General features: G+C 42.0%; 1 protein-coding gene across 1 annotated transcript; it reads left to right on the top strand.

Moving 5' to 3' along the window:
• Positions 1-583: 583 nt before the first annotated feature.
• Positions 584-26,583, top strand: LOC133414109 (collagen alpha-1(XXVIII) chain-like). The gene is made up of 36 exons (XM_061699254.1): positions 584-721; positions 6,442-6,598; positions 7,091-7,665; positions 8,899-8,919; positions 8,999-9,061; positions 9,887-9,940; positions 10,054-10,098; positions 10,222-10,248; positions 10,463-10,507; positions 10,622-10,666; positions 10,928-10,981; positions 12,355-12,423; positions 13,015-13,083; positions 15,612-15,680; positions 16,557-16,625; positions 17,419-17,487; positions 17,576-17,644; positions 17,824-17,892; positions 17,983-18,054; positions 18,882-18,950; positions 19,037-19,108; positions 19,265-19,333; positions 19,451-19,519; positions 19,756-19,824; positions 20,128-20,196; positions 20,463-20,531; positions 21,214-21,282; positions 21,380-21,448; positions 21,520-21,600; positions 21,683-21,718; positions 21,809-21,845; positions 23,213-23,770; positions 24,083-24,336; positions 24,424-24,604; positions 26,214-26,408; positions 26,498-26,583. Exons 1-36 carry the CDS (start codon positions 584-586, stop codon positions 26,503-26,505), a joined length of 3,753 nt encoding a protein of 1,250 aa, XP_061555238.1. The 3' UTR covers positions 26,506-26,583.

The raw sequence follows: 26,583 nt of genomic DNA, 5'->3' as shown, positions 1-26,583 counted from the left end.
TGTACCCCGCCTCCTGCCCGATGATGGCTGGGATAGGCTCCAGCACGCCCGCGACCCTAGTGAGGAGAAGCGGCTCAGAAAAAGGATGGATGGATGGATATATTATATAGTGAGGATAAGCGGTACAGAAACTGGATCGATGGACATTATATTATATTATATCCACTAGAGTGCGCCCCTGTACCATAAATATGCGCGCAGGCTAAATTCTTTATGCACATTTTACAAATATGCCTACCGTGTTTAATTGCATTTCTAGAAGGCCTATCATCACGTGTTTTTTTTTCAACAGCAAAACATCAACCCCTAAACCAGCTGAATTTATTTGATCAATTTAAAAACAATATTACTGTATTTTAAAACTATCAGGCAGATTATATGACAGTGTTACGGCTGAGTATTGTGCAGAGTTATGCCTTCACATTTTTTATGTTTGACAACAACAAAAACGCCAAGGTCCCCGCCTTTGGCCACCGCCCAGCTCACACTGCATCCGACCCCTATGGCCCCTCCCACAGGTGGTGAGCCCACGGGAAGGGGGCAAGCCCACGTTACCCTTTCAGGCTGTGCCCAGCCAGTCCCCATGGGTGCAGGCCCGGGCCACCAGGCGCTAGCCTTCGAGCCCCGCCTCCAGGCCAGGCTCCAGCGAGAGAGAGGGGCCCTCCATGAAGATGTTGTAGGGGGACACATAATCTATTGCTATGCCCCTGTTCAGAGCATTGTAGGTAGGTGCGTTGTCATGGTGAGGGAGCCACGAGTTGTTCTGCCGCAGCTCTTCTCGTGCACTAAACGAAGCAAATGCCACTTTATCCTTTTGTATATGTGCCGGTTGATTTTGGCCCACAATGAAGGCGAAAAGTTGTAGTTAGTTTGGGTTTGAACAATATCTTTTGTGACACTTGGAACTTTTCTGACACATTTCCTCATTATGTTTGTTAAGGTGAATACAGTAATGCCTCATATATTGTGGGGGTTATGTTTCAGACCAGCCCCACAATAAACGAAATCAAAGTAGCGACCAACTATTAGTGGTATTAGATATAATCTAAAGTTTCCTGCATACGTGTAACCATTAAACAATACAATATATGTATGTGAGGTGCAGGGATTAATTTTGTCCACTTGGAGTGACCATCCATTTTGAGGTGTATGTCAGGTAATGGAAGGGGCGTTTCCGCAAAGCGCGTATAGAGGCTTGCTTCATTGTGTAGTTTGTGTAGGCTACTGGAGTTTGGTGTTTACAGCAGTTTGGTCATAGCTTGGATAGTAGCGAGTCACTCCTCGGAATCCTTGGAAACAAGCTACTGGCCGCTAACCCAGCACCCTGGTCTGATAGCCCAGCGGTTGGTGCACTTGAGTCTCAACCGGGGGTAGGTATGCATTTCCCGTGAGTTTGAACCACAAGTAGGACTGTGCTGCATAAATAACTATCATTGAGACTTGTCAATTACATTTGTTTATTTAAAAAAAAACAGCATTTTCCACCATTTCTTATTTTATTCAAAGGGAAGGTATTTATTGTGTTCTAAGAAAGTAAGGTACAATAAAACCTCACTGGGAGAGGAAAAATTACTGTACCCCAATTTATATAATCTTGCTCTTGAATTCCATCCATCCATCCATTTTCTGAGCCGCTTCTCCTCACTAGGGTCGCGGGCGTGCTGGAGCCTATACCAGCTGTCATCGGGCAGGAGGCGGGGTACACCCTGAACTGGTTGCCAGCCAATCGCAGGGCACATAGAAACAAACAACCTTTCGCACTCACAGTCACACCTACGGGTAATTTAGAGTCTCCAATTAATGCATGTTTTTGGGATGTGGGAGAAAACCGGAGTGCCCGGAGAAAACCCACGCAGGCACGGGGAGAACATGCAAACTCCACACAGGCGGGGCCGGGGATTGAACCCGGGTCCTCAGAACTGTGAGGCTGACGCTCTAACCAGTCGGGCACCGTGCCGCCTGCTCTTGAATTAATCATAAAAAAAAATGGTGATAAACAGTTATTTTTAAATAATCCCTTTCAAAGTCCTCTTCCCGCTTAAACCCATGCCGTTTCCCGAAAGTGACAGAAAAACATTATACAACCTGCCATACCAGTGATGCTGAACAGAGTACGTTAAATAATAATATATTTTACACTTTATGTCAGAAAATTACTTGGTGAAACATTGTTTTCTAATAGTCAGTCGTAGTAATTTACAAAAAACGATGCGAAAAGCATCACATACAATATGTGGTTAAGATACAGCTGCCTGTGATGATGTACATGGCCAGCAGGTGGTTTCGTGTGCACATGAAGCGCCAAGAGATGAACCATCACTCGAACCAAAGGCTGAGGTGTTACGATGCTTCGTGAAGCTTCATCTCGCCATCACTACCATCCACACATTCTACATCATTGAATGAGTGTGAATGTGTGTTTGCCTTTGTCAGGTGGGTCTGCTCTGTTAAGTAACGTGGAAGTGAACTATAAGTAGGTACTGTAAACTATTTCCTAAATAATAATAATAATCATAAACTATTTCCTGGCTAGACCAGTACCCACTTTGTTTTTCAGTGACGGTGTCAGTTGAGACTACCGACAGGTGTATTAAGAATGCCTCTGATGACTGTATTTTGTTACCCTTTGTTTAATAAAGCGATTGAAAGAGCACCAAGGGCTGTTTCCATCTTCCCTTTATCTATGCAAGCTGTTATGGATTACAATTCGTTTTAACTCGTGATGGCAGGCCATATTCATCCATCCATCCATCCATTTTTCTGAGCCGCTTCTCCTCACTAGGGTCGCGGGCATGCTGGAGCCTATCCCAGCTGTCATCGGGCAGGAGGCGGGGTACACCCTGAACTGGTTGCCAGCCAATTGCAGGGCACATATAAACAAACAACCATGCGCACTCACATTCACACCTACGGGCAGTTTAGAGTCTCCAATTAATGTATGTGGGAGGAAACCGGAGTGCCCGGAGAAAACCCACGCAGGCACAGGGAGAACATGCAAATTCCACACAGGCGGGGCCGGGGATTGAACCCGGGTCCTCAGAACTGTGACGCTGACGCTCTAACCAGTCGCCCACCGCGCCGCCAGGCCATATTCAATGAGCTAAAAATGTTTACTTTAACAGAGACTTGTAGTTGACGATCTGTACTGTACTGTACAATAATTAAAAAAATAACAAAATCTGCGATGCACTGAACCTGCAATAAGTGAACAGTGAAATAGCAAGGGGAGACTGTACTACATTATCCAGCGGTGTGAATGTTATTGTGAAAGGATGTCTGTCTATAGATGTCATCAATGATTGACATGTCAACTCACCCCGAGTGATTTGGGATAGGCTCTGACGCTGAACTGGTTAAGCGGTATTGAATATGGATTGATGGATAGCATCACCATTTCTCTAGAGATTTTGAAAGAAAAAAAAATGCTGTTTCAAGATCGCCAATTAATTTTAATTCTGGACACCTGCTGCCCGATGATAGCTGGGATAGGCTCCTGCACTCCCGCGACCCTTGTGAGGAGAAGCGGCTCAGAAAATGGATGGATGGATGGATACTTTTGAAATCAGAAGCCAGCAAAGAATTGTTTGTTCAAATCAACTGTTATCCTAGTGAGGATAAATGGTTCGGAAAATGGATGGATGGATGCATTGGTAAAAAATAAATGTTTGCAATATCTCATTGTTTTTAAAGTGCAGACAATCTGCAATTTGGTATCTGAGCAAGAGACATGCGGTTAACACACAGGATTTGCTCTCACGGAACACATGAAATGATGTGGTGGGCCGGATTTGGCCCCCGGGCCATGAGTTTGAAATCTGCGGTGTCTGGTGATGACTATCAGATGTTGTAATGTAGCGTTTAAGTGTTTAATGTTGGCTCAGTAACAACATCTCTTAGCAATTGCACATAATTTATCAGGGTGAATTGCAATTTCAAGTTCTCACCACATTGTCCTATTTAGATTGAAACACTTAATTTGACCAGTGGAGTGAATCAGAACCCAATTTGACTTCAAGTAGCACAATGTTGTCATATTTTTCATGCGAAAGTAACATGAAGACAGCATGCAGATGCTTTGGCTATAAGTGCCTGAAGATGGTTCAGTGGAGATCATTTCTTTCTGCTAGTATTAATACAGCTCTACCAGTCTGTAGTTGTCTGACAAAACACAACAGATACTTGGTTTCGGTACTCTGGGCATGCTCCAAAGTAAAGTCGGAAGAGTGATGACTGCAAAGTTGTGCTTTCAGGGTTATTGCAGGAACATGTGGAACATCAAATACCTTCAACTGTGAACTCATCTGGACCTTTAACTAAGGGAGTGTTTTGAAAAGTTGCTGCTTTCTTTAATTTGGTGTTACCGTTGTTACAACAAGGGTGGAGGAGCGAATCAGTTCACCAGAGGCCAGTTGACACAAGACCCAACATGCTCCCTTCACCTGATTAAATGCATGTCAATGCCAATATGATTACAAATTCAAATTCATTACAAAGCCGCCCACAATATAATTACATAAAACATAACTAACAATGCAATACAAATGTCTTTGCTGGTAAAGCATGACGGCAGATTCAGAATCATTACTCTTTTATATCTGTTAAGCAATGTAAATACTGTATTTTTTGCTAAAGGATGAAGCTTCCTCCTCCAAAACAGGAAACTAGCCATAGGACGATATGGATAAAAAATACTTAAAGTAACTGCTAGTGTACATGCAATGAATATTATATATAAAAATACTAGATCTCTTTTTTTCATGCCTCAACATGACAGCACATGCACACATATATACACACAAGCGTGCGCAGACTCACACAGAATGCTTCCATTAAAAGGTGTCCACATTGAACATCCAACCTACTTATTATCCATGCATGCATAACAAAACACTCATCTACTATTTACAGCATTACCGTGGTAATTTCTTCATTATTTGAGTTATGTTTTTCCATGCATTGCAATAGCAAACAAACAAGACAATGTTCTTTTAAGTTCCCCTTCCTCTCTATACCTATCCTCATAGTGTAGCAAATATTATTCATCCCTCACACAGCCAACAGTTTTAAAGACAGGCATTCTTGAGTGACAGCCCACCGTTCTGTGCCGCCAGTAAGGTACTTGGCAAGAAAAAGACAGACACATGCACACGCTCACACACACCGTCACCACAGAGACAGAGTTATGTGATGCTTGTTGCAGCTTCTGGGGCTACAGTCTTGCTGGAATCCACTGAGTAGGGACAACATTACAATTACAATAAGAGTTTTGCTAAGGTTTGGTGATGAAAAGGAAAATCTCCCAGTCTTCATCTGTGAGAGCACTTAAACATAATATAAATAAGAACTACACAAAGGAAATTAATAATTAACTGCCACATCTCAGTGTTTTTTTTTTTTTTGCCGCTGTGAACCAAAGCTGCTCTGAGAAAAAAAAAACAAAAAAAAACCGGAATCCTAAATACATTTTTGGGATGTTTGACAGTCTCTGCATATTCATACAATCGACAACATGTGACTACATATGATGCTTTTGCCCTTGAATCGGATTTTAGTTATGACTTAATTTAAAAAAAAATGTGCAGAGTTGAACCGCGCTTGCAATGTTGGTAATAAGTGCCTATTGTCTCATTTCCACCTGGCAGCATCAGTTAACAGTGAGCATTATTCTAATAATAATGAACCAAAGTAGAGCAGCACGGTGGAAGATTGGCTAGTACACACGCCTCACAGTTCTGGAGTTAGAATCTTGGCTCTGGCCTTCATGTGTGGAGTTTGCAGGTTATCCCCACGCTTCTGTATGTGTGTGCGTGTGTGTGTTTGTGCTTCTCACTCAATGTCAGCTGGGATAGGCTCCAGCTCACCATTGACTACTGCTTAGTATTGTTAGCAGTGACATGAGTAATCCTTATTTTAGCTGTACTGTACATATTCAGTGACAATTTATTACTAGTATTCCCTGGAGTTTTCAGTTATTTGAGGTGAGATGAACACACAAATAAATGAAGTTATTGTATGCCATATAAAAGTACCAAAGCCCTCATTGGCCCTTTTGAGAGTGTCTTGAGGTGCCTCGCCAGGTCCCCTCCCAGAAATGGGAGTGGGTGAGCTCAGAAAAAGGGCTGGTCTTTTGTTCACTTACTGCACCTTTTTAGAAAGGCTCAAATGTGAAAACCTCAATACGTGCATGGTCTTGGTCAGACGCGAACCAGCGCCATTTAGCCCTGGAGTAGGACGCTCGATGCTGTGGACAATGGAACCTAACAAATTGTGACTGTAGACGCTCTGCAACTTATTAGCACCTTTTGTCTCCTATGGTCGTTTCTTTTGTTGTTCACCTTGGAGACTGATAGCATCCACATGGTGAGTTCAGCTTGTTAAAGCTTGTTCTCAGACGGTATTCAACTATTTTTAATGGTTAAATGTAATATCTTGCCATTCAAGGACACCATGCTGCTGTTGCCCTCAGTGCACTGGGTTCTGCTCCTGTGGGGGCTGCAGTGTGTTTGGGCACAGGACTATAGAGGATATGAAGAGGTGGTGACTTCCAAAAGGAGGAACAGGCAATATACATCCAATTATGTGCCAAATAATGGCAAATGTAAGTCTGAATGAACTCTTTTTTTTTTTTTTAGGTTGTTTTAATGTAGTGAAATCAAGTTAAAAAAGTGAATTAATGAAACTCATTAATCCCCTTTTTAAGAGTGTTTTGCAAACTTCAAAAAATGTGAAATGTAAATTGTAAGGTAGTGCAATCATGTGATTAAACCCCAAAAAAGTAACAATAAGGTTTTTTGGGGGGGGTGGTTAACATTTAGATTTTCCAAACATTTATATATTTAGGCTAGAAAATGGCACATTGCAGAACTTTAAATTAAAACCTTTTAGGATGATTATAATATATCGTTCTCTGTTTTGACTGACCACTTAAGTTTCCATGCTCACTAAGGGCAGTTATTTGTGTTGCATTTAAAAAACAAACAAACAAAAAAAGCCCTGTACTGAGCTGAAGATGAATGTTAAACAGTAATGTCATGTTGTAAAAGTGGTACTAAGGTATTAATAATGACTCCAGATTACTTTCTCTTCTCAGCACTTACGGATGAAGCCTGCAGTCTGGAATTAGCCTTTTTGATCGACAGCTCCGAGAGTGCCAAAGACAATCATGCCCAGGAGAAACAGTTTGCATCAGAAGTGACCGAGGGACTGCAGGGCCTCCGCCTGCAGAGCGGCCGCAGCCTCGTCACCCGCTCGGCCCTCCTTCAGTACAGTAGCCACGTCATCATAGAGCAGACCTTTAACCAGTGGCAGGGTCCCGACAGCTTCAAGGCCCGCATTGCTCCCATGACATATATCGGCCATGGCACCTACACCACCTACGCCATCACAAACCTCACACGCATCTACCTGGAAGAGTCGGCTCCCAGCAGCATCAAGGTGGCCATTCTGCTCTATGACGGTATCTCGCACCCCAGGAACCCAGACATATCTTCAGCCGTGGCTGATGCCAAGAACCAGGGCGTCCGCTTTTTCACCGTCGGAATTACTCCTGAAGCCAAGGAGTCTGCCAATATTGCCCAGCTGCGGTTAATTGCAAGCTCGCCAGCCTCCCGCTACCTTCATAACCTGCAAGACAGAGACATTGTGGAAAAAGTCATCAGAGAGATTGTGAGTAAATGTGTGCAGGAAATCAGACGGTCAGAATTAGAATCTATTGTTTTGCTTTTCTTTGACCATGCCACTCTACTTTATCCACAATAATCAAAGCCAAATGGCTCACATGTTGTTGTTTTCAATGTTTCTGAAAGCATCTAAGATATGAAGAAACGATTTTGGACATCTGACCATTGCATGAATGAAGTACAAAATATGAAGGCACTGTCATTTTGGGACAGAAACGGGCACTCGTAATACTGCAATAATGAAATCACAGGGGTTTCAGTAGCTAACTTTTGTGCAGCTGGCCTGGGCTCAATCCCCACTCACTCAATCCCCATTCCCATTGACTATCCAGGTTTACCACACAGTGTGCTATACAAAATGATCTTTGTATGGTCACTGGTGTAGTGATTCATTTGTCTGACATCCGTGCAGTCAGCGTGGGTTCAGTTCCCACTCAGTGATGGCGTAAATCTGAATAGTCGTCAGACCCTATGTGTCCTATGACTGACAGGTGACCAGTCCAGGGTGTATAGTCTGCAAAAGTCAGCTTGGATTGGCTCGCTGTGACAACGAATAGGATAAGAGGTGGAGTGTTTGTATGTTGGTGAACAAAGATTCAGGGGACAACTAAGGAGTATAGCCCAACCTCTGATTGATTAATTGCAATAAATTCCCCAGAGTACAGCGTTTAGGATCCCTATAGCTTGGTATAGCTGCAGAATGTAAATCACTCCCTCACTGCATTTCAGTTAGATGGAAGGCATCTTTGGCCATGTGGGCTAGTTCTAAGAAAATCACAGTTGCGTTGCTAATTTTATGAGTAAAGTGTACCGCAATGCAACATCTGGTAGCTGCAGACATGTACCCCATTAAATGTCGGTAGGAAAACTATGTGTAATAGAAAGAGGACATGAGCAAGAATGAGCATGTACACCAGATCCTTCAGAAGACTCAAGAAAATAGTTGACAGCACTGTCTAGTAAGGGTTTCAGATGATATAGGTGGCACACATCCACACAATGATAAGGGCCAACCTTGTGGACCCATAATTGCTTGCATCTTTGTACTCAGCATTGTTGACAGCATCGCTCTGTGTCACCTGACAGCAAAGTTCAGTTTTGAAAGAAAGATCCTCTGCGTAATTAGCTACATCACTTTCCTGATTAATCATGGTGTGTTAGCTCCAATGTTAATGTCTCCCCCCCCCCCCCCCCCCCCCCTCCCCCCTCTTCTCTGCAGACCACACTGGCAGAGGAAGGGGTAAGTCCTAACACTCACGACTTAATTTGTTTTCCTGAATGCCCCCTCTAACTGTCTCTGACCTCACCTGTGCTTTAAGTGTCCACTTGTGCAGAGCCTGTGTGCGTGTGAGAAGGGCGAGCGGGGGCCCAGCGGCCCAGCTGTAAGTATTCACCTTACATACTGCAACATAAAACACCAATGAGTTTCCCTTTTGGCTCTTTTCTTTATTGAGACATTGCAGACAAAGACACATGCCGATGCCAACAAGCAATATAATTCAAAGTTTGGAGGGAATCGTGTGGTTCGGAGAGACTCCCTACAGCAGTGAGAATGTTGTGCATTCTTTGCTAACTTTATTGAGAACAGGCTTAAACAGATATTTACGCTGGCAAATAGATCAGTGAAGTCATTATTCTGGTCATTCACAACCATATGAGTTCCCATTTCGTGTGCATTTGTTTCATCTTGGCTTTCTTCATTTGCCAAAAGTGATTACATGAGACTCAGCCACATAGAGATGCTTGACTGATGTATTCTTCAAGGAGTAATTACTCTTTTAAACCCAATACTCAGAGCAAACGCTGTTTCATGTCAAGGCTGCAGGCCTGCGCTGAGGAAAGGATGAAGAATCAATGCACAACAACAACTCTCTCACTCTCACAAATCAGCACAAAAATACTTGGCTTCAGACCTTCTTACAGGTCAAAACTTTAAGAGAAACGTCATGGCAAGGTCAAAGCTGTGAAACATCAAATACCTTAATTTTGCTTTGATTGTCTCCAAACAATAAGGTCTCAGAAATCAATTTGCAAGTAATACATCATAAGGCCTTGCCAAATGCTCATACAGGGTGATAACTCATTGACTTAAAAAAATATATATTTTTTTTAATTTGGAAATATTGAAAATCTCAGCTATTTTCTTTTTTTTTACTTCCAAATCAGCAATTTTTAAAAAATTATTTCATTGCTCACTTTCTGTGCAGGGCAAGAAGGGCCGTCCTGGAGAGGATGGCATCCTAGGACTAAAGGGACACAAGGTGCTGCCCATCCATTAACTTCTCACCTGTTTTTATCAGTGCCTACGGAATCTATGATCAGTCCTGAGTTCTTACAATCTTGTAATCCTTATTCCAAATCCTTCGTTTTTAAGGGTGAGGCTGGGCTCAGCGGACTTCCAGGTCGAGAAGGTGCTGAGGTGAGCTCTGGCTTTGATTTTTGATTTTTTTTTTTTAAACTCAAGGCTTGCAATGTAGGAAATCCTGAGTAAGAAGTGAAGTACATACCATGGTTTCTTAACAAGGTTGTTTGGTTCACACAGGGCAGACCAGGATCCAAAGGGGAGCAGGTATACTCTACAAACAACAATGACGAAATGTTTTCATCTTGTTATCATCCCGCCTGAAGGTATCTTTAGTTACTTCCCTTGCCTAGGACTTCAACCAAAATGCTCCCGATTGCATTAAGTCTTGGCTTGGATGTCCAAATAAATGGTTTATTAAGCTCGGTGTTCTCATGCTATTCCATTTCATGTCTGCACTTCTTGTTTTATTCTCTTTCAGGGGGAGAGAGGAGAGTGTGGCTCACCTGGAATTAAGGGAGACAGAGTATGTTGTTCCTGGATTGTTTCAACGATTCAATCTCGGACCGTTTACAGTATATTGATTCTAAATGATGAATTCATTAATTATTAATAATAGCAACCTTTCTCTGTTTAACAGGGTCCTGAAGGGTCCATTGGTCCCAGGGGGAATCGTGGACTTCAGGTAAAAGTCAACGTTAGACAAGACAAAAGCAGATTTATTTATTTGTTTCATTTATCTCTTTCCAGTTGGTACTAAACAAAGTCACAATTTTAGTTAAGTCAAATTAACAAGTAATAACACAAAAAATGTGTTGTTGTTTTTTCTCTGTTCTACCATCTTTTAAATGTGATGTGGTGTTAAGTTCAGTTGTGTTTCATGTAACTCTACAATAGGTTTCAATGCCACTATCCCATTGTGATCATGAATTTATTCACCTTCCAGGGTTTGCCTGGTCCTCCTGGTGATGTTGGACCGGAAGGTGTGATTGGTAAAAAAGTAAGTCATTTCTTGAGGATTTCAAGGCACAGACCAGGAATATGCAATACTGGGGGCATATTGAAGATCAAAATGCAAGCACAGTAAATGTTTACACTTGAACCTTACCAAGCATACAAAATGTCATCTGTCAATCAATTGTATTGGAGGCGCTCAGGGACTGAGCTGTAAATCATCATCCAACAGCTCTTCTGCTTGTATTTATCAATGACGTCACATCATGTCCAACTTGATATTTCCGCTCTCCACTCCAAGACAATTTATCAAAAGTCACATTCAATTGCAAAACCCGATGTGATGCATGCATAAACTCTGTCCCTTTCTGGTGGGAATAATCAGTTTCATAATGGCGTCAGTGGGTCCTTGTCAGTGAACTCATTAGCACAGAAAAATTGCCCAACAGTGTTATTTGTGTTTCTAACAATTTACTAAAGAGGAATTCCCCAAATTGTCAAAAAAAAAAAATAATTGAAATACCATCATTGCAGACAAGAAAGATGCCACAAAACCTGACTAGCTCATCTGTAAGGACCTTCGAACCAGAGGGTGATGATTGAAGTCTTGCAGCAGACAAAATGTAAGAATGGCAACTAGTTGTTGCAGAGTTGCTTGTCTGCTTCTTGACAAATGTCAAGGTGCCCTTGAGCAAGGCACCAACCCCACTCTATCGCTCCTTACATGACTGCGTGTGTGTGTTTGTGTGTGTGTGTGTGAGGTCCTCCACCAAGCATGTGTTTAAATACAGTGACTTTGGAACCTGATGTGCTGCATATTCATCGCCATAAGAACATACACCATGAAGACAAATCTCTAAATGAGAAATATTTGCCATTCCACGTCTCTAAAGTGAAAATGGAAGGAATTTGCCATGCATTGTAGTTCTTCAAAGGAAAACCCGCTAACTCATCAGTTGATTACATATTGTAACACTTTTTCCATAGGGTGACTGAATGACCCCTCTTAAGTATCACATCTACTTTGACCTTGTCATCCAATTTGTGTGTTCTCTACTTTCTGAGCCGCCAGCTGTGTTTTGTAACTGCCAATTGCGCTACAAGCCTGCACTCCACCTCCACTGTTCACTACTTCATTATTTTTGGAAGAATGCGTCTGTTGATTGTATGCCTGTCGTCCCATATCACCCGAATAGCAGACTAATGTTGAGGTTTAAGCGTTGTTCCAACTTGTCTGGAAAAGCCAGGGAAAGAAAAATAGTAGCAGTCAGAATTCATTTCCACTCTTTACGTCTCTCGTGAGACATGAAATTATGCAAAATATATGGATGTTAATGATGTTAGTGTTATATTTCAAATGTCCATTAATGTCCAAGTGATTCCACAAATCCAATGCACTTAATGTCTTTCTTTCCATAGGGGGAACGAGGACTTCGTGGCCCACCTGGAATCCAAGGGGAAACAGGAATCGGGCTCCCAGGACAAAAGGTTAAACTCTCCATTAATTCTTGTATGCGATATTCGCAGTCATTTCCATCAACTTGCATTATATTTAAAGACCAGCAGGGGGCAATCTGTCATCTTCCATCAAATTCATCCATACATTCCAGTGGAAGGATGCCCCTTATCAGAGGTCATCAACATGGTGTTCACTGGCAGCCTCTAAGGACTACATTAGTGGCCTGCGGGCCTGTTCTAAAAATAGCTCACCAGTGATGGACTATTGAGAATTCCTAGTCATGTTGGAGAAGTGATCATTTGAAAATGTAAACACAGCTATTTACAGTAATCAAATGTTGTATATTGATATTTACCTGTTTCCTACATTATCAAATTCTAATTATTGTGATAAATCATTAACATGTTCACTGTCATCACAGATGAAAATAATTAATTCTTGTATAATGTAATTAAAGGTAATTTAAGTACCTGTAAATATCGCCAACATAAAAACCCTACACAGAAAAGCCTGAGCAGAGACTCGAACCCAGACCTTTTGACTGTGAGGCAAGAATTGTAACCACATTCTCCAGTTAAAAAGGATGTCTGTGATTTACTTGTTTGTGCTCAACTCAACAGGGTAATGTCGGTCTCCAGGGGCAACCAGGGCCAATAGGTCCAGTGGGCCTTGGTGAGCCTGGACCACCGGTGAGTAATAAAAACAAATTAACAAAAAAACAAAACAAAAAAAAAACCATCCCACACAAAGAACGCAAATGTTGGCAGCTTACTAAGCCACTCCATCAATAAGGTTATGTTTTTATCAGAATTTTTCAAGTCTCTCTTTCTTTTCATTTCGACCACAGGAACGTTTGACACCAGGACATTTTGTCTAAATTTTGTTCTGAATGGGTAATATTTCTAACATGTTTTACAAGTGCCCAGCTATTTGCATGTTCCCTAACTCATTGTCATGATTCGAATTATTTTGCTTCATGTTATGAGATGTAGGTCCTCTAGCCGCTTGGCCAAATAGTGGGTATCGTGGATTCTTTGTTGGGCTTTGCAACTAAATTTTGATAATGAAAATCTACACATTAATGACTTCATTAAAATTACAAATGTCATCAAACAAACCCAAATTCCAATGAAGTTGGGATGTTGTGTCAAAAGTAAAAAACTCAGAATAACAGGATTTGCAAATCCTTTACAACCTGTATTCAATTGAATACACTACAAACATCCATCCATCCTCTGACCCGCTTCTCCTCACTAGGGTCGCGGGCGTGCTGGAGCCTATCCCAGCTGTCATCGGGCAGGAGGCGGGGTACACCCTGAACTGGTTGCCAGCCAATCGCAGGGCACATTTAAACAAACAGCCATTCGCACTCACATTCACACCTACGGGCAATTTAGAGTCTTCAATTAATCTACGACGCATATTTTTGGGATGTGGGAGGAAACTGGAGTGCCCGGAGAATACCCACGCAGGCACGGGGAGAACATGCAAACTCCACACAGGCAGGAACGGGAATTGAACCCCGGTCCTCAGAACTGTGAGGCAGACGCTCTAACTAGTCGCCCACCGTTCCGTCTATGTTAAATGTTCAAACGGATAAACTTCACTGTTTATTTTGCAAATATTCACTCATTTTGAATTTAATAAAAAAAAAAAAAAGCTGGGACAAGGGCATGTTTTTCTGCGTTACATCACCTTTCCTTTTAACAACACTCAGTAAACATTTGGGAACTGAGGACACATTGTTGAAGATTTATGGTTGAAATTCTTTCCCATTCTTGCCGGGTGGCCGGCTTTGGGGCGCCTCGGTGGGGCCGGTGGACCACCTTGGGTCCCTCGGTGTGGGCGGTGTCCTGTCCACTGGGCCGCTCTCGGGTGGGCTCCTGGGCCTGACCCCGCCTCTTGGGTGGGTGGGGTAGGGCCCAGCAGTGCAGGCGCAGCAATTACACGTCACGTCTGAAGGTTATTGTGCATGCGAGACGGTGTCAATTCACTTGCATGTGTGCACAGATACTCACCTCTGGGACTTCGTTTGGTGTGGGGCCACTCACTCATTGCGATAACTAATTCATAACTATGCGAACATCCTGGGTATCCCCTCACTTGCACTCTGTTTCTAAAGATGTTTCGAATTTACATAGCCACTCCCACCACACTGCAGTTGTACAGCCGGGTCCACAACCTCTGTCCTGCATTCTTTCCCTCCTGTCCTTGTCCTATCCAGCCCTATCCTATATTGTCCTGTCCTTCCTTCACTGTGTGTAGCACTACATACTCATACAACAATTGAATCTAATGTGTCATTCTACTCGGAATTTACTTTCCTTATCTTTATTACAGCTAGTGTCCTGTTTTTTGTTGTCTTCTCTTCCTACTGTATATTATGTAGTTATCTTTTCACTGTCTCTTCTGTCACTCCCCTTTAAAACCTTCTTCTGTCCGACTGAAATTTTCAATAAGAATCCATCAGAATACAAAGAACCACAGTGGCATCTTAAAAACTGTGGCACAGTAAAACTGTTCCAGCATAAAAGGAATGCAGACTCCCCTTTCTGTCTGACCTAGCAGCCGAACAGGACAAAAAAAATAAAAACGAACTGAGCCTTTCGGGGATGCTCCTTTTATACCCAATCATGACACTTACCCGTTTCTAATTAGCCTTTTCACCTGTGGCGTGTTCCAAACAGGTGTTTTTTTATCATTCCTCAACTTCCCCAGTCTTTTGTTGCCCCTGACACAGCTTTTTGGGAATGTGTTGCAGGCATCAAATTCAAAATAAGAGAATATTTGCACACAAAAAAAAACGAAAACAAAACAATAACGTTCATCATTAAATATTATTTGATACATTTTACAAGATGTGCTAACTTCCTTGGAATTTAAAGTGTTAGGATGCTCTAAATTCTAATACGTATGTCTGAATCATTGCACATCAGACGAGGTTGTAAATCATGGTGCCCCCGCAGTTTCCTTTTACAATGCGCCCCCTTGCATCCAAAATAAATTCCATCCATGAAAACCTCATTTGTTCTCTGATTTAGCAGATGAACAATTTTAAAGCCTGAAGGTCAACACTCTAGCTTGAACATTGGTCATGTTAAATACATTTTTGGGAGGAAATGTTGGTTCTAAAACGTTCTACAAACATGACATTATCGAGAAAAGTAAGTGAGAAAACTATCTCCTGCAGCTGTTTATACTGATTTGTTGTGTTCAGGGGCCTCAAGGGCCACAGGGAATCCAAGGAGAAAGGGGGCCTTTGGGAGAAGGTCTCCCTGGCCCAAAGGTATGTAATCTGACCTTTATGGAATAGGCTTTATTTTGTTCCATTAATCCATCCAGAATTGATGTCATGCATGAATTTGCAACTCAACTATATTCACTGCCTTGAGCCAAGACCCAGATCCCAAGGTGCTATGGCAGAAGGTTGATGACAAATAAGTTTTCAAGCGCGAATTACGCAAAGCCCTTCTGGTAATTTATATTCAGAAGAGCAACATGCCTGCCATTGGCTCAACATATGACCTGCCCATTGATTGTGCTAACTGGACGGTGTGAGCTTGCAGCAGCCATGTGAACAGATTCCATGACTGTCAACAGACATCTTGAGACAATATGGTGTGACACATGAATGAGCTGGTGTTTAGTACTGTGTATAGTAGAATTATTAGTCCGACAGACCAGGCAGTGTACTGTGCATCATGAAATTGTACCATTTTTTGCTAGTAAACTCTTTTAGCCATTGAATAAATAAAGTTGCAGAGAATCAATCTGTACTGTATATACATTTAGGCTTATAGAAAGTAAACTAAGATGTTGAGTGCCTCAGCAAAACCCCTCGTCATTGTTCTAAATGACGCTGGAATGTATTCCCTCAGTGAAGACTTGATGATGGACTCACAGATGGTGTTTTCATTCTAAAGCAATCTTTACGTGACCGAACAAGCTGCTGATTCACAGAAGCTCTGAGCAGAATTACCTTTCTTCCCACAGATTAGTGCCTCAGGTGGCAGGATAATATAAGAGGGTCATCATTATAAATTAAATCAACATCTTAGCAACTACCTCTTTGAGGAGATTAGCTTTGTACTGTCCTTTATGCTCACATGTTCTTTTCATATATTTATCTGCCCTGGACTAACTTCTTTTTCACTACTCATAGGGGGAGCGAGGCTTGGAGGGGCCCCGGGGGCCCAGAGGACTATCGGGTATTGGAATTAAAGGAGGCAAGGTACAGTAAAGACGAGAAAAGGTCATAAATAGGAAGTCTGGTTGAGTAGGTTTCACAAAGGCATGAAGATAAAGTTGGGACTACATTCATGAGTTGGCATCCACCACTAAATGACCTTTCTGGGGGGTTCTATACTGTATAGGCAAAGGACAAGGGCAGGTGATGAATGGAGCTAAAAGTTTGGACAGCAGTGGAGAAGCTTCACTGTTTCAAACTGATAAATGTGGGAAAGTTGGATTAGTTGGATTTCCAGCGCTTCTAAATGTGTTCTCCAGTGATCTCCATATACTTTACAGTGACATATGCAATACACTTGATATTTCTATTTGTCAGATGTGCTAAAAAATAAAAATTCTTTCATGGTGACCCATTCTTGGCACACATAATCGCTTGTCTCTTTGTGTGTAGTGATTTTAACATTTAATTGTACTGGTTCCCTAATGTACAATATTTTTTGATAGGTATTATATTGATTAAGATGTATTCATATATAAATACGGTTGCTTTTTGATAATACTGGATGCATATTATTTGGTCGTTTGTTTGGGCCATGCCATGCACCTGTTCAAAGGTTTGTGAAAATCAATTAAGTAGTGTTGTGTCTTCCTGTGTAAACCTCTGCTTAACATGCTAAAAAAAAAAACCACAGGATTACACAAAAAAGAAAGATTTCCACAAGATTTTGTGAAGGGGTTGTACATGGGCCAGTCAATATTTGAGTACAACACATGAAGTGTCATGCAACCTACCAACATTTCCATGCTGGTGTCATTACTGACCTGTGTTCTTATAGGGGGAGTTTGGTCCTCCGGGTCCTGCAGGCCTCATCGGCCTACCAGGTCTCGGCATCCAGGGTGAGAAGGCAAGTCAATGTCACACTGTATTATTATTATTTTTTTTTTATCACAATTGCAACTCTCAGATTATGCTCATAAATCACCCCATTACAGGGCATTGAAGGTCCGAGAGGGCCACGAGGGCTACGTGGGCCACCGGGAGAAGGCCTACCTGGACCCAAGGTGTGGTCAACAAATCAGACAAAAAATGAAAACTGTCAAAAGAATCACAATTTAGACCAAAATGTCCACTTAAAATCCTTGGTTGAAAGAAAATATTCATCAATATTTTGTCAGATAATCTGACATATTTGAGGCTCCCCGGCCACTCTGTACTGATCATATTTTCCTGTCTGAATCAGGGAGAACAGGGGTTCCCGGGTGATGTTGGCTCTCCAGGAGAGAGAGGACTGGGAGAACATGGAGATAAGGTGTGTGTGATGATCACATTTCAGCAATGATTCCATTAAAGTCTCACATGATGCAAAACATTTCCAATGAGTAAAATGACATGTCCTCAGGGTGAGCAAGGATCACCAGGAATATCGGGGTTACCTGGTTTGCCAGGGGAGGATGGAGCGCCTGGACAGAAAGTAATGTTTAGCTTTTTATTGCTTGAGTCGCTGAGAAATCTAAAATACAGTTAGGCCCAAAGATTATTCATGTTTTTGCCTTCATACACCACCACAATGGCTTTGATTATTGTTATGGCTTTGTATTTTGAGGGCTATTTATTGAAAAATTCAGGTGGACAGGTTTTAAAAGGGAGTGACAGTGAAATAACTAAATAAAAATAACAGAAGACAGGACTCTAGCTGTAAGAAAATCGAAGCAAAATAAGTTATTTTATGCATAATACAATGTCTAATTGGATTCGTGCTCTGGGCACTGCTGCCCTACAGCCAGACCCCCCTCGAAAAAAAAGAGGTATGAGTGTGATGCTAAGTGTGATGATAAAAAAAACCTAGGGGCGAACAGGGCTGAGGAGCCAAGCCTCTTTGACCAGGAAACAGCACTGACGCTCTGAATCCACCGCCTGCACCCCCCTCCCCCACACCAGCGCCCCAAGAAACCCTGAGTACGCCCAGGCGTGACTAGTGAAAAATATTTCACTCAAATGTATTTTGACAAAGATTCACTATACAATAAATACCAAATTTCTGTGTGATGAAGTTAGTGTTTTGCCCTGAAGTGAGCAGGAATTAGCCTCCAGCTCCATGCAGCCCTGAACAGGATTAGGGGTCTAGAAAATGGATGAAAGGGTGGGTATTTTTGGGGTAAAACTCAAATCAATCAATCGTCTTGATTATTTTTGTCAGGATCATTTGTTGTGGTGTATCAAGGCATATTTATAAAAATTCTGTCATTATCTCGATCAAAGTGTAGATTTTGTCATGGAGGGCATGTTCTGTGACTTTAGGGTGAGCCAGGAGCTCCAGGCCTGAGGGGGCCAGAGGGGTCACCTGGGACTGGAACACAGGGTGAAAAGGTAAAAAAGTTCTCTTAATTTGTCGTTGGACCTTGTTGAGCTTTACATAATTAATTCATCACTGTATTTTCCATTTGACCATTAAGGGTGACCAAGGTCAAAGGGGAATAAGAGGCCTGACTGGGCCACCTGGCATTAGTGGCCCATTAGGACCCAAGGTGAGGATTTGTTTCGCTGTCATTGGAATACACTTCCAAATGGACAGTTTCAATACTGCAACGACAGATAAAGTATTTATAATTGCACGAATGGTGGTGGAATGACAAGCAAAACATATTTACCTTCTTTTGTTTTGTCATCATTAAATTATTAAGGGTGAACCAGGGTCACAAGGCAGGGTGGGTTTACCTGGTCTACCAGGACGCTTTGTAATGGGACCCAAGGTAAGTTCTGCTTCACAAGCCAGAATGCTTGTTTATAAAGGCTGTGAAAAGAGAGACAAGATGATACTGAAGTCAGCAGTTAGTTCCCACTAACATGAGCTATAACTTGTGTTCTAGGGTGATGTTGGTCCAAATGGCCCTCCTGGTCCGGTTGGGGAGACCGGCTATGGGCTTCCCGGTCCAAAGGTGAAACCTCACTTGCTTGTACTCGATGCTTAATTTCTACTTTACAACAAGCAGGTTCTATACACAAATTACTGTAAGGATGAACCACTCTGCACTTGAGCAGATTCAACTTGAATGTAAAAAATAGCAACACCATGCATCTTGTTGTGCTTCCTTTTCACCACCATCAATCTACCATAAATGAAAAGTATCTTTTCCATGGATTGACTTGTATGCACTGTATCCATGTGCCATAGGGTGACCATGGAGATCTCGGCCCTGCCGGTCCATTTGGCCAAAAAGGAGAAGGCTATCCCGGCCCGATGGTGATTTACACATGGACTTGTCTGTCTGCACATAAACCTGTATACCTCCACTATTTATCTTCTTCCCAACTTGTTGCATCCTCCAGCCTTTAACATGCCACTTAATCATTGATGGCCCAACATATTGCTAGCTGCTTTGAGATATGAACCAGAATTAGTTGGCTAAAATCTAAGTTAAGTAAATACAGTAAGGACATCAAGAGCCACTGCAGTTCCAATGATGACCTCTGGTGCTACAAAATGTGTGACAGGATATGTAATCCCTGGCGTGTTCGTGATAGTTTCATGTTTTGGATTGCTCAGGGCCCCCCTGGTCTACCTGGGCTTCCAGGAGAACCCGGCCCTGAAGGGATAGGTTTACCTGGTCCAAAGGTGAGGGCTTTTATAACATGCAAGACATTCAAAATTCAATGGGAAAGTAAATATTACATGAAAAAAATCATGAAGGCATTTACTGTGATAGATAAACACATAGTCTGGTTGTCTATTCCAAAGTAATGTTTGAATCTGAAGATGAATAACATATACTGCAATGAGGAATTTGCTTTCAGAATATTTTTTTATGATTTTACTGTATTAATTGGAAATTGCTTTGCTCCTGTCGCACATCTGTCTTTACTGGGTCTTCGTTGCTTTAGGGGGATATTGGTTTCAGAGGGCTGCCTGGTTTACCGGGATCTCCAGGTGAAGGACTCCCGGGACCTCAGGTACGTTTTTAAATTTGAAACAATCTTTGTCCAACATATTTAGAAAAATGATGCACAACCTGGTCTCAGTGTATCTGACATCTTTTTGTAACATTTTAGCTCTAGTTAGCGAGCGTAAGGGTCAATTTATGTATTTAGGTTATTCATGTTATTTAGGTTAATTATACGTCTGATTAGATGCTTGGCTTAGGAAGCCTAACAGATGTAACATACATATGCCTTCAAATATCCCATCCAGAATTCCTCCAGGTTCTAGACCTGCATTTTTGCAGATTGTATCAGCAGCAGGAACATGTAAAAACAAAAATACATTTTTATAACTTTTATATCATAGAAAAGGAAACAGCAGCGCTGCCAACCGATAGAATTTCCCTTCAATTTGTCTAAATTTGTCTGAATTTCACATTTTTCTAAATTTTGTCAAGAACATTACCTTGTGGCAGTCATAATCATAATTGTTAATAAATTATGGCATCAGTATTTGTCATTTTAATGTTTCATTTTAATGTTTCATTTTAATGACAGACACAGTTGCAGCCTGAATCAAAGTACCAGTATATGAGATTTTGATGTTCCATCATCAAAAATATCTTTGGATTAATTTGCATTTTGCCAATTCTCTTTTCAACCCCAGTAACAAATAAAAAAGATGTGACTCTACCCTGTATACTCTGTACTGCAGGGTCATCCTGGGCGACCGGGCCCCCTGGGGATAGTGGGGCCACCAGGAGTAGGAGTCCAGGGACCAAAGGTAGATTATTATTTGTTGTCTCAGTCATAGTCCTCCAATTGCCTGTAAAAAACAAAAACTTTTTTTTTGTCTTTGTTTGTCCATGTAATTTTTATAGGGTGAACAGGGGATCCAGGGTGTGACAGGACCAAGGGGGCCTGCTGGAGAAGGCTTTCCTGGAGCTAAAGTGCTTGCAATCTTGGACTTTTAAAATGTAATACAGTTATTCTGTTGCTGAGATTGTGGAGTTTGTGACAGGGTGACCGTGGTTCGGCAGGGGAGAGGGGCCTGAAGGGCTTCACGGGAGATATGGGTGACCCAGGGAACCCAGGGCAACCCGTGAGTACAATTTGTTTGCAAAACTGCTCATTATAAATGAACCTAACCATGTGTCAGTACTAAAGTTCTTTTCTTATCAAAGGGTCAATCTGGTGTCAAAGGAGAAGCAGGTCTCACAGTGAGTCTCTCTTTTTCATCCTGTTTATCTTTGGATGCTAATGATAATCTAATCTATGGGGTTGTTGAGTGAGTTGTGTATTTATTACAGAGGGAGGACGTCATTAGATTGATCAGAGAAATTTGTGGTAAGTTGTTTGTCCAAATTATTATCAAAGCACTTATTTTACTCCTCAAATTATACACTACACACAAAACGTTAGTGATCCACGGCTGAAATAAAATGAACTTTGACGTTTACAGGGGAACCTAATTTGACCTGCTCTAAACTTTTGAATGCACATGTGCAACTGTTCAGTGTTTCAGTACTTTTTGCATAGATTTCCATTCGCTAACAAGGAGCTGAATGGCAAAATTCACGCCAGGTGTTTGATCTGTGACTTGACCAAATACATTTCCTGGTTCAATTAGAATTGATATTTTAAAGCCTTCTTCATCATGCTGTTTTTATTTTGACATCATGAGACCAAGACGGCACCTAAAAATTGATCAGCAGTCCTTTGTCATCGCAAGGCTTCGCATTGGTTGTTTTCAAAGAGAAGAGGCCACTAAGGTTAGAGTGTCATCAGCAGGTTGCAACTCGTGCACTCACTGTATTAGTCTCGCCACGCTGCACTATTCGCATATCTGTTGATGTTGACCAATACTGGCCACACATGCCAGAGTAGCATCTGCTCCTTTTGCACACTGACTGAGGAGTATCTGCAACATTTGCACAATCAACATTGTCCCAGATTATCGCGCCACTAGTCACTTTAAACTGCATACGCTCCTTGAAGCCTTTGCACAATGGTCATTGCACCGGACTATTGCTATATTAGTTATTCAAACTGCTCTAATTGCTAAAGGACTCTGCATCTTTTTACACAATTGTCAAAAAATCAAAAAATCAAAAAATTATACCGGCATTACCAGATAACTAGCAACCCTTTATTGCTCAGTGACTGTTTTTCTCAATGTCTTTATGTGTCAAAAGTGTTCTCTGTCAATTGACTATCGCTCGTCGTACTAGAGCGGCTCCAACTACCGGAGACAAATTCCTTGTGTTTTTTGGACATTCTTGGCAAAATAAAGATGATTCTGATTCTGATGAGGCTGGAACAGTCACAGAAAGGCGTAGAAGTGGACATCCTCGGAAATGTATTGGTTCATTAATGGACCAAACACCTATTATCAAATTTGCTATCCAGCTTCTTGAAAGAGAACAGCAGGTTGTGTAAAAAGTACCGAAGCATTGAACAGTTGGACAAGTGGTTTAAGACAAGGTCAAGTTAAGTTTAACTCTGAAGGTTATATGTAGTGCCTTTTAGGTTCATGATGTTTCACTCAAAAGCCAAGTATTCCTTTTTTGTGTGAGTACAGTTGTGTATTTTCGATAATATTAGGTGTCACTGCAATTTTTGTTGTCAATGAAAGCCACCACCGGGATCAAATTCCAATACTTCCCCTTAATCTATTTGACTGTCATGTTTTCATTCTCATTTTTTTATTCCAGGATGTGGGATCAAGTGTAAGGAGAGGCCTATGGAGCTGGTGTTTGTCATTGACAGCTCAGAGAGCGTGGGTCCCGACAACTTTGGTATCATTAAGGACTTTGTCAACGCACTGGTTGACCGAGTCACGGTGGGCCGCAACTCCACCAGGATTGGCCTGGTACTGTACAGCCTGGAGGTGAGGCTGGTGTTCAACCTGGCCCGCTATGTAACCAAACAGGACATCAAACAGGCCATTAGGAACATACAATACATGGGAGAGGGCACCTACACTGGTACGGCCATCCGCAAAGCGACCCAGGAAGCCTTTTACAGTTCACGCCTGGGAGTCAGTAAAGTTGCTATTGTTATTACGGATGGACAGGCAGACAAACGGGAGCCAGTGAAGCTCGGTATTGCCGTACGTGAAGCTCACGCGGCCAATATCGAAATGTTTGCCCTCGGTATTGTCAACACTTCGGATCCAACACAGGCAGAGTTTCTTCGGGAGCTCAACCTGATTGCATCTGATCCAGACTCCGATCACATGTTTCTTATTGATGACTTCAACACCTTACCAGGTAAAAACACAAACCATAAAGTTAAACCAGTTATCCATCATTATGAACTGTTCATTACTGATTAAGACACCTGGAGCAACAACATGTTTAATTTCAATGTCATTTGTTTTACAATTGCAAAACAAAAATCAGTGTATAAATCTGAATCTTAAATTAGGGAAATAATTTGATACTAGCTGCTTGTTGAGGTACCATGCAAGGCTGTAAATCGAAGTGATTAGTCTTTGGAATGTGTGGCTGGCTCAGTCTAGGTGACAAATCTCACAGTGAGGGCACACAATAAGAGGTTTTTATGTTGTCGCTCTGTCGCAGCTTTGGAATCCAAGTTGGTCAGCCAGTTCTGTGAGGACGAGAATGGAGACCTTATATATAACAGACTGACTAATGTAAACAATGGCCATAGCAACAGCAGGAATGGTAACAATGGGAAGTATGCCAAAGGCGGCAGTGGGTACCAGCCTGCCACTGACTGGGACCTCCTGAACACCCGTCAGTTCAACAACCAGAACCATGGGGACAAGGTGGAGAGCATCCAGTATGACCATAAAGGATCCAGTACAGGACAAGTATGGACAGTCATTGCAATGTAAATGTGTATAGACTATTACAGAAAGGATAAACAGTAATGAACTTTTTTTCCTTTTCGCCAATAGCAAGTGCTTGCAGGGACAACAAACTGGGGTAGAGAGCGTGGGGACACTTTTAACGATGGGAGCACAGCATTCAAACCTATTCCTTCTTCCAGAGAAGACTCTTCCTCAGTGAATGTAACATCATCATCATCAGGCGTATCTGTGAAGTATGTTCCTGCACCAAGACCAACTCTTCCCAAAGGTAGACTCTACTAATAAGATTTCATACATTGCAGTTGGTTTCAACAGGCCATTGTTATTGCTATAATGTATTTTTTTTTGCTGCTGTCATACATCCTCACAAGTATTGAAACATGCCTCTTGACTAATTCATTAGTTTGAGAAAGGCTCTTTTCTGTTTCAGCATGACTGTGATCCAAATGCGCAAAGCAAGGTCCATGGTTGAATCAGTTATTCAAAACTTTTAACATATCACAACAACAAGAATGCAGATTAACAGTGATAATGACTGGATGAGTTTGGTGTGCATTTGTGAGCCCTGACCGCTACCCCATTAAAACACCTTTGGAATTAACTAATGAGGTACAACAGAACCTGTGAGCCCGGCATTTGACATCACAAATGTTCTTCGAGATAAATGGACAAAATCAAGCTACAAATCGCTATATCTCGTAGAAAGACTTCCTATATTCTACTTCCATTTTCATGTCTCTAATTTGTGTAGCTGTGGCCACCGGTAGTGTATCGGTTTGCTGAGCTGATTGTCATGCAGTTGGCAATGCACAATTGTTTGGGGTCTGCAGTGCTCCAGCTCCCTCAGTATAATTGTGTCTCCATACAGGGAGCAGACAAGTTGGGCCTGATTGAATTGCTCCCTCTGCTGGTTGCAGCCAAATGGTAAAATCGTACGAGACATTCAAATTTGATAGGTTTGAACACTACATACGATTTTGTTGTTGATACACACCTTTATCAATCTAATACACACGATTAAAAAAAATAAATAAATCTGCTTTAAACTTTTTTAGAGCTTCATGCCCGGCCGGTCTGGTGTGTTCGTTTAGGTTTTATGGTGCTGTTTATTCACTAATGTTCTCGAACAAACCTCTGAGGTCTTCAGCGAAAAACTGAATTTATACTGTCATTAGATTACACACAGGTAGACTCTATTTACTAATTAAGTGACTTCCTAAAGTAATTGGTAGCACTAAATTCTATTTAGGGGTAGGCCTGTGGTGAAGTTCAAAAACATACATAAAGCCCATTCCTCATCCCAATAGTTTTGTACCATGTCATGTGTCATCTGCATGTTGTGGCTGACAGGGTGTGGTAATGAGGTTACGCCAATAATGTTTTTATGCAGGCGGCACAGTGGACGACGGGTTAGCACAGCTGCCTCACAGTTCTGAGGACCGGGGTTCAAATTCCAGCCCCACCTGTGTGGAGTTTGCATGTTCTCCCCGTGCCTGCCTGGGTTTTCTCCGGGCACTCCGGTTTCCTCCCACGTCCCAAAAACATGCGTGGTAGGTTGATTGAAGACGCTGAATTGCCCGTAGGTGCGAATGGTTGTTTGTTTATATGTGCCCTGCGATTGACTGGCGACCAGTTCAGGGTGTACCCCGCCTCTCGCCCGAAGATAGCTGGGATAGGCTCCAGCACGCCTGCGACCCTAGTGAGGATAAGCACTACAGAAAATGGATGGATGGATTTTTGATGCATTCAAAGGTCACTGTGTCGTGATTGCTCATCCAAGAGCAGTGCAGACCTCTCTCAGTTGCAATTTGCTGGACAGGTCAACAACAGATGGTAAACAGCTTTTTCACTGACTTCTCTCATCATGTTTTATGTAGAGACCGCAACCTTGGACCCTCGCTGTGCCTTGGCTCTAGATCAGGGCTTGTGCCGCGAATACGTCATCCGCTGGTACTATGACAAGCAGGCCAATGCATGTGCTCAGTTTTGGTTCGGAGGATGCAGCGGTAACAAGAACCGCTTTGACACAGAGGAGGAATGCAAGAAGACTTGTGTGGAAACCACATCTACTGGTACAATACAATTATAAAAGTAGTCCTGAAGTCAGTTTTGGGTTGTCTGTTTCACAGTTTTGTTTTTCTCTTATGTTTTGTTGTTTTAGGAAGCTGAGTGAAGGCACACTGTATAGATTCTGAATTTGCTTCAGAGTCCAACATTTTTCATCACTCCTACTCAGGAACAGAGGCC

Source organism: Phycodurus eques, chromosome 1, assembly GCF_024500275.1.
Source record: "Phycodurus eques isolate BA_2022a chromosome 1, UOR_Pequ_1.1, whole genome shotgun sequence".
Taxonomy (NCBI): domain Eukaryota; kingdom Metazoa; phylum Chordata; class Actinopteri; order Syngnathiformes; family Syngnathidae; genus Phycodurus; species Phycodurus eques.
The sequence above is the reverse complement of the archived record's forward strand: the minus strand, read 5'-3'. Positions and strand labels throughout refer to the sequence as shown.

Coding starts and splice junctions, on each gene's coding strand:
- LOC133414109 (XM_061699254.1), top strand. CDS start 584: ATGGGTGCAGGCCCGGGCCACCAGGCGCTAGCCTTCGAGCCCCGCCTC. Junction 10,508..10,621: donor CTGGAATTAAGGGAGACAGA/GTATGTTGTTCC, acceptor TCTGTTTAACAG/GGTCCTGAAGGGTCCATTGG. Junction 21,449..21,519: donor AAGGCTTTCCTGGAGCTAAA/GTGCTTGCAATC, acceptor AGTTTGTGACAG/GGTGACCGTGGTTCGGCAGG.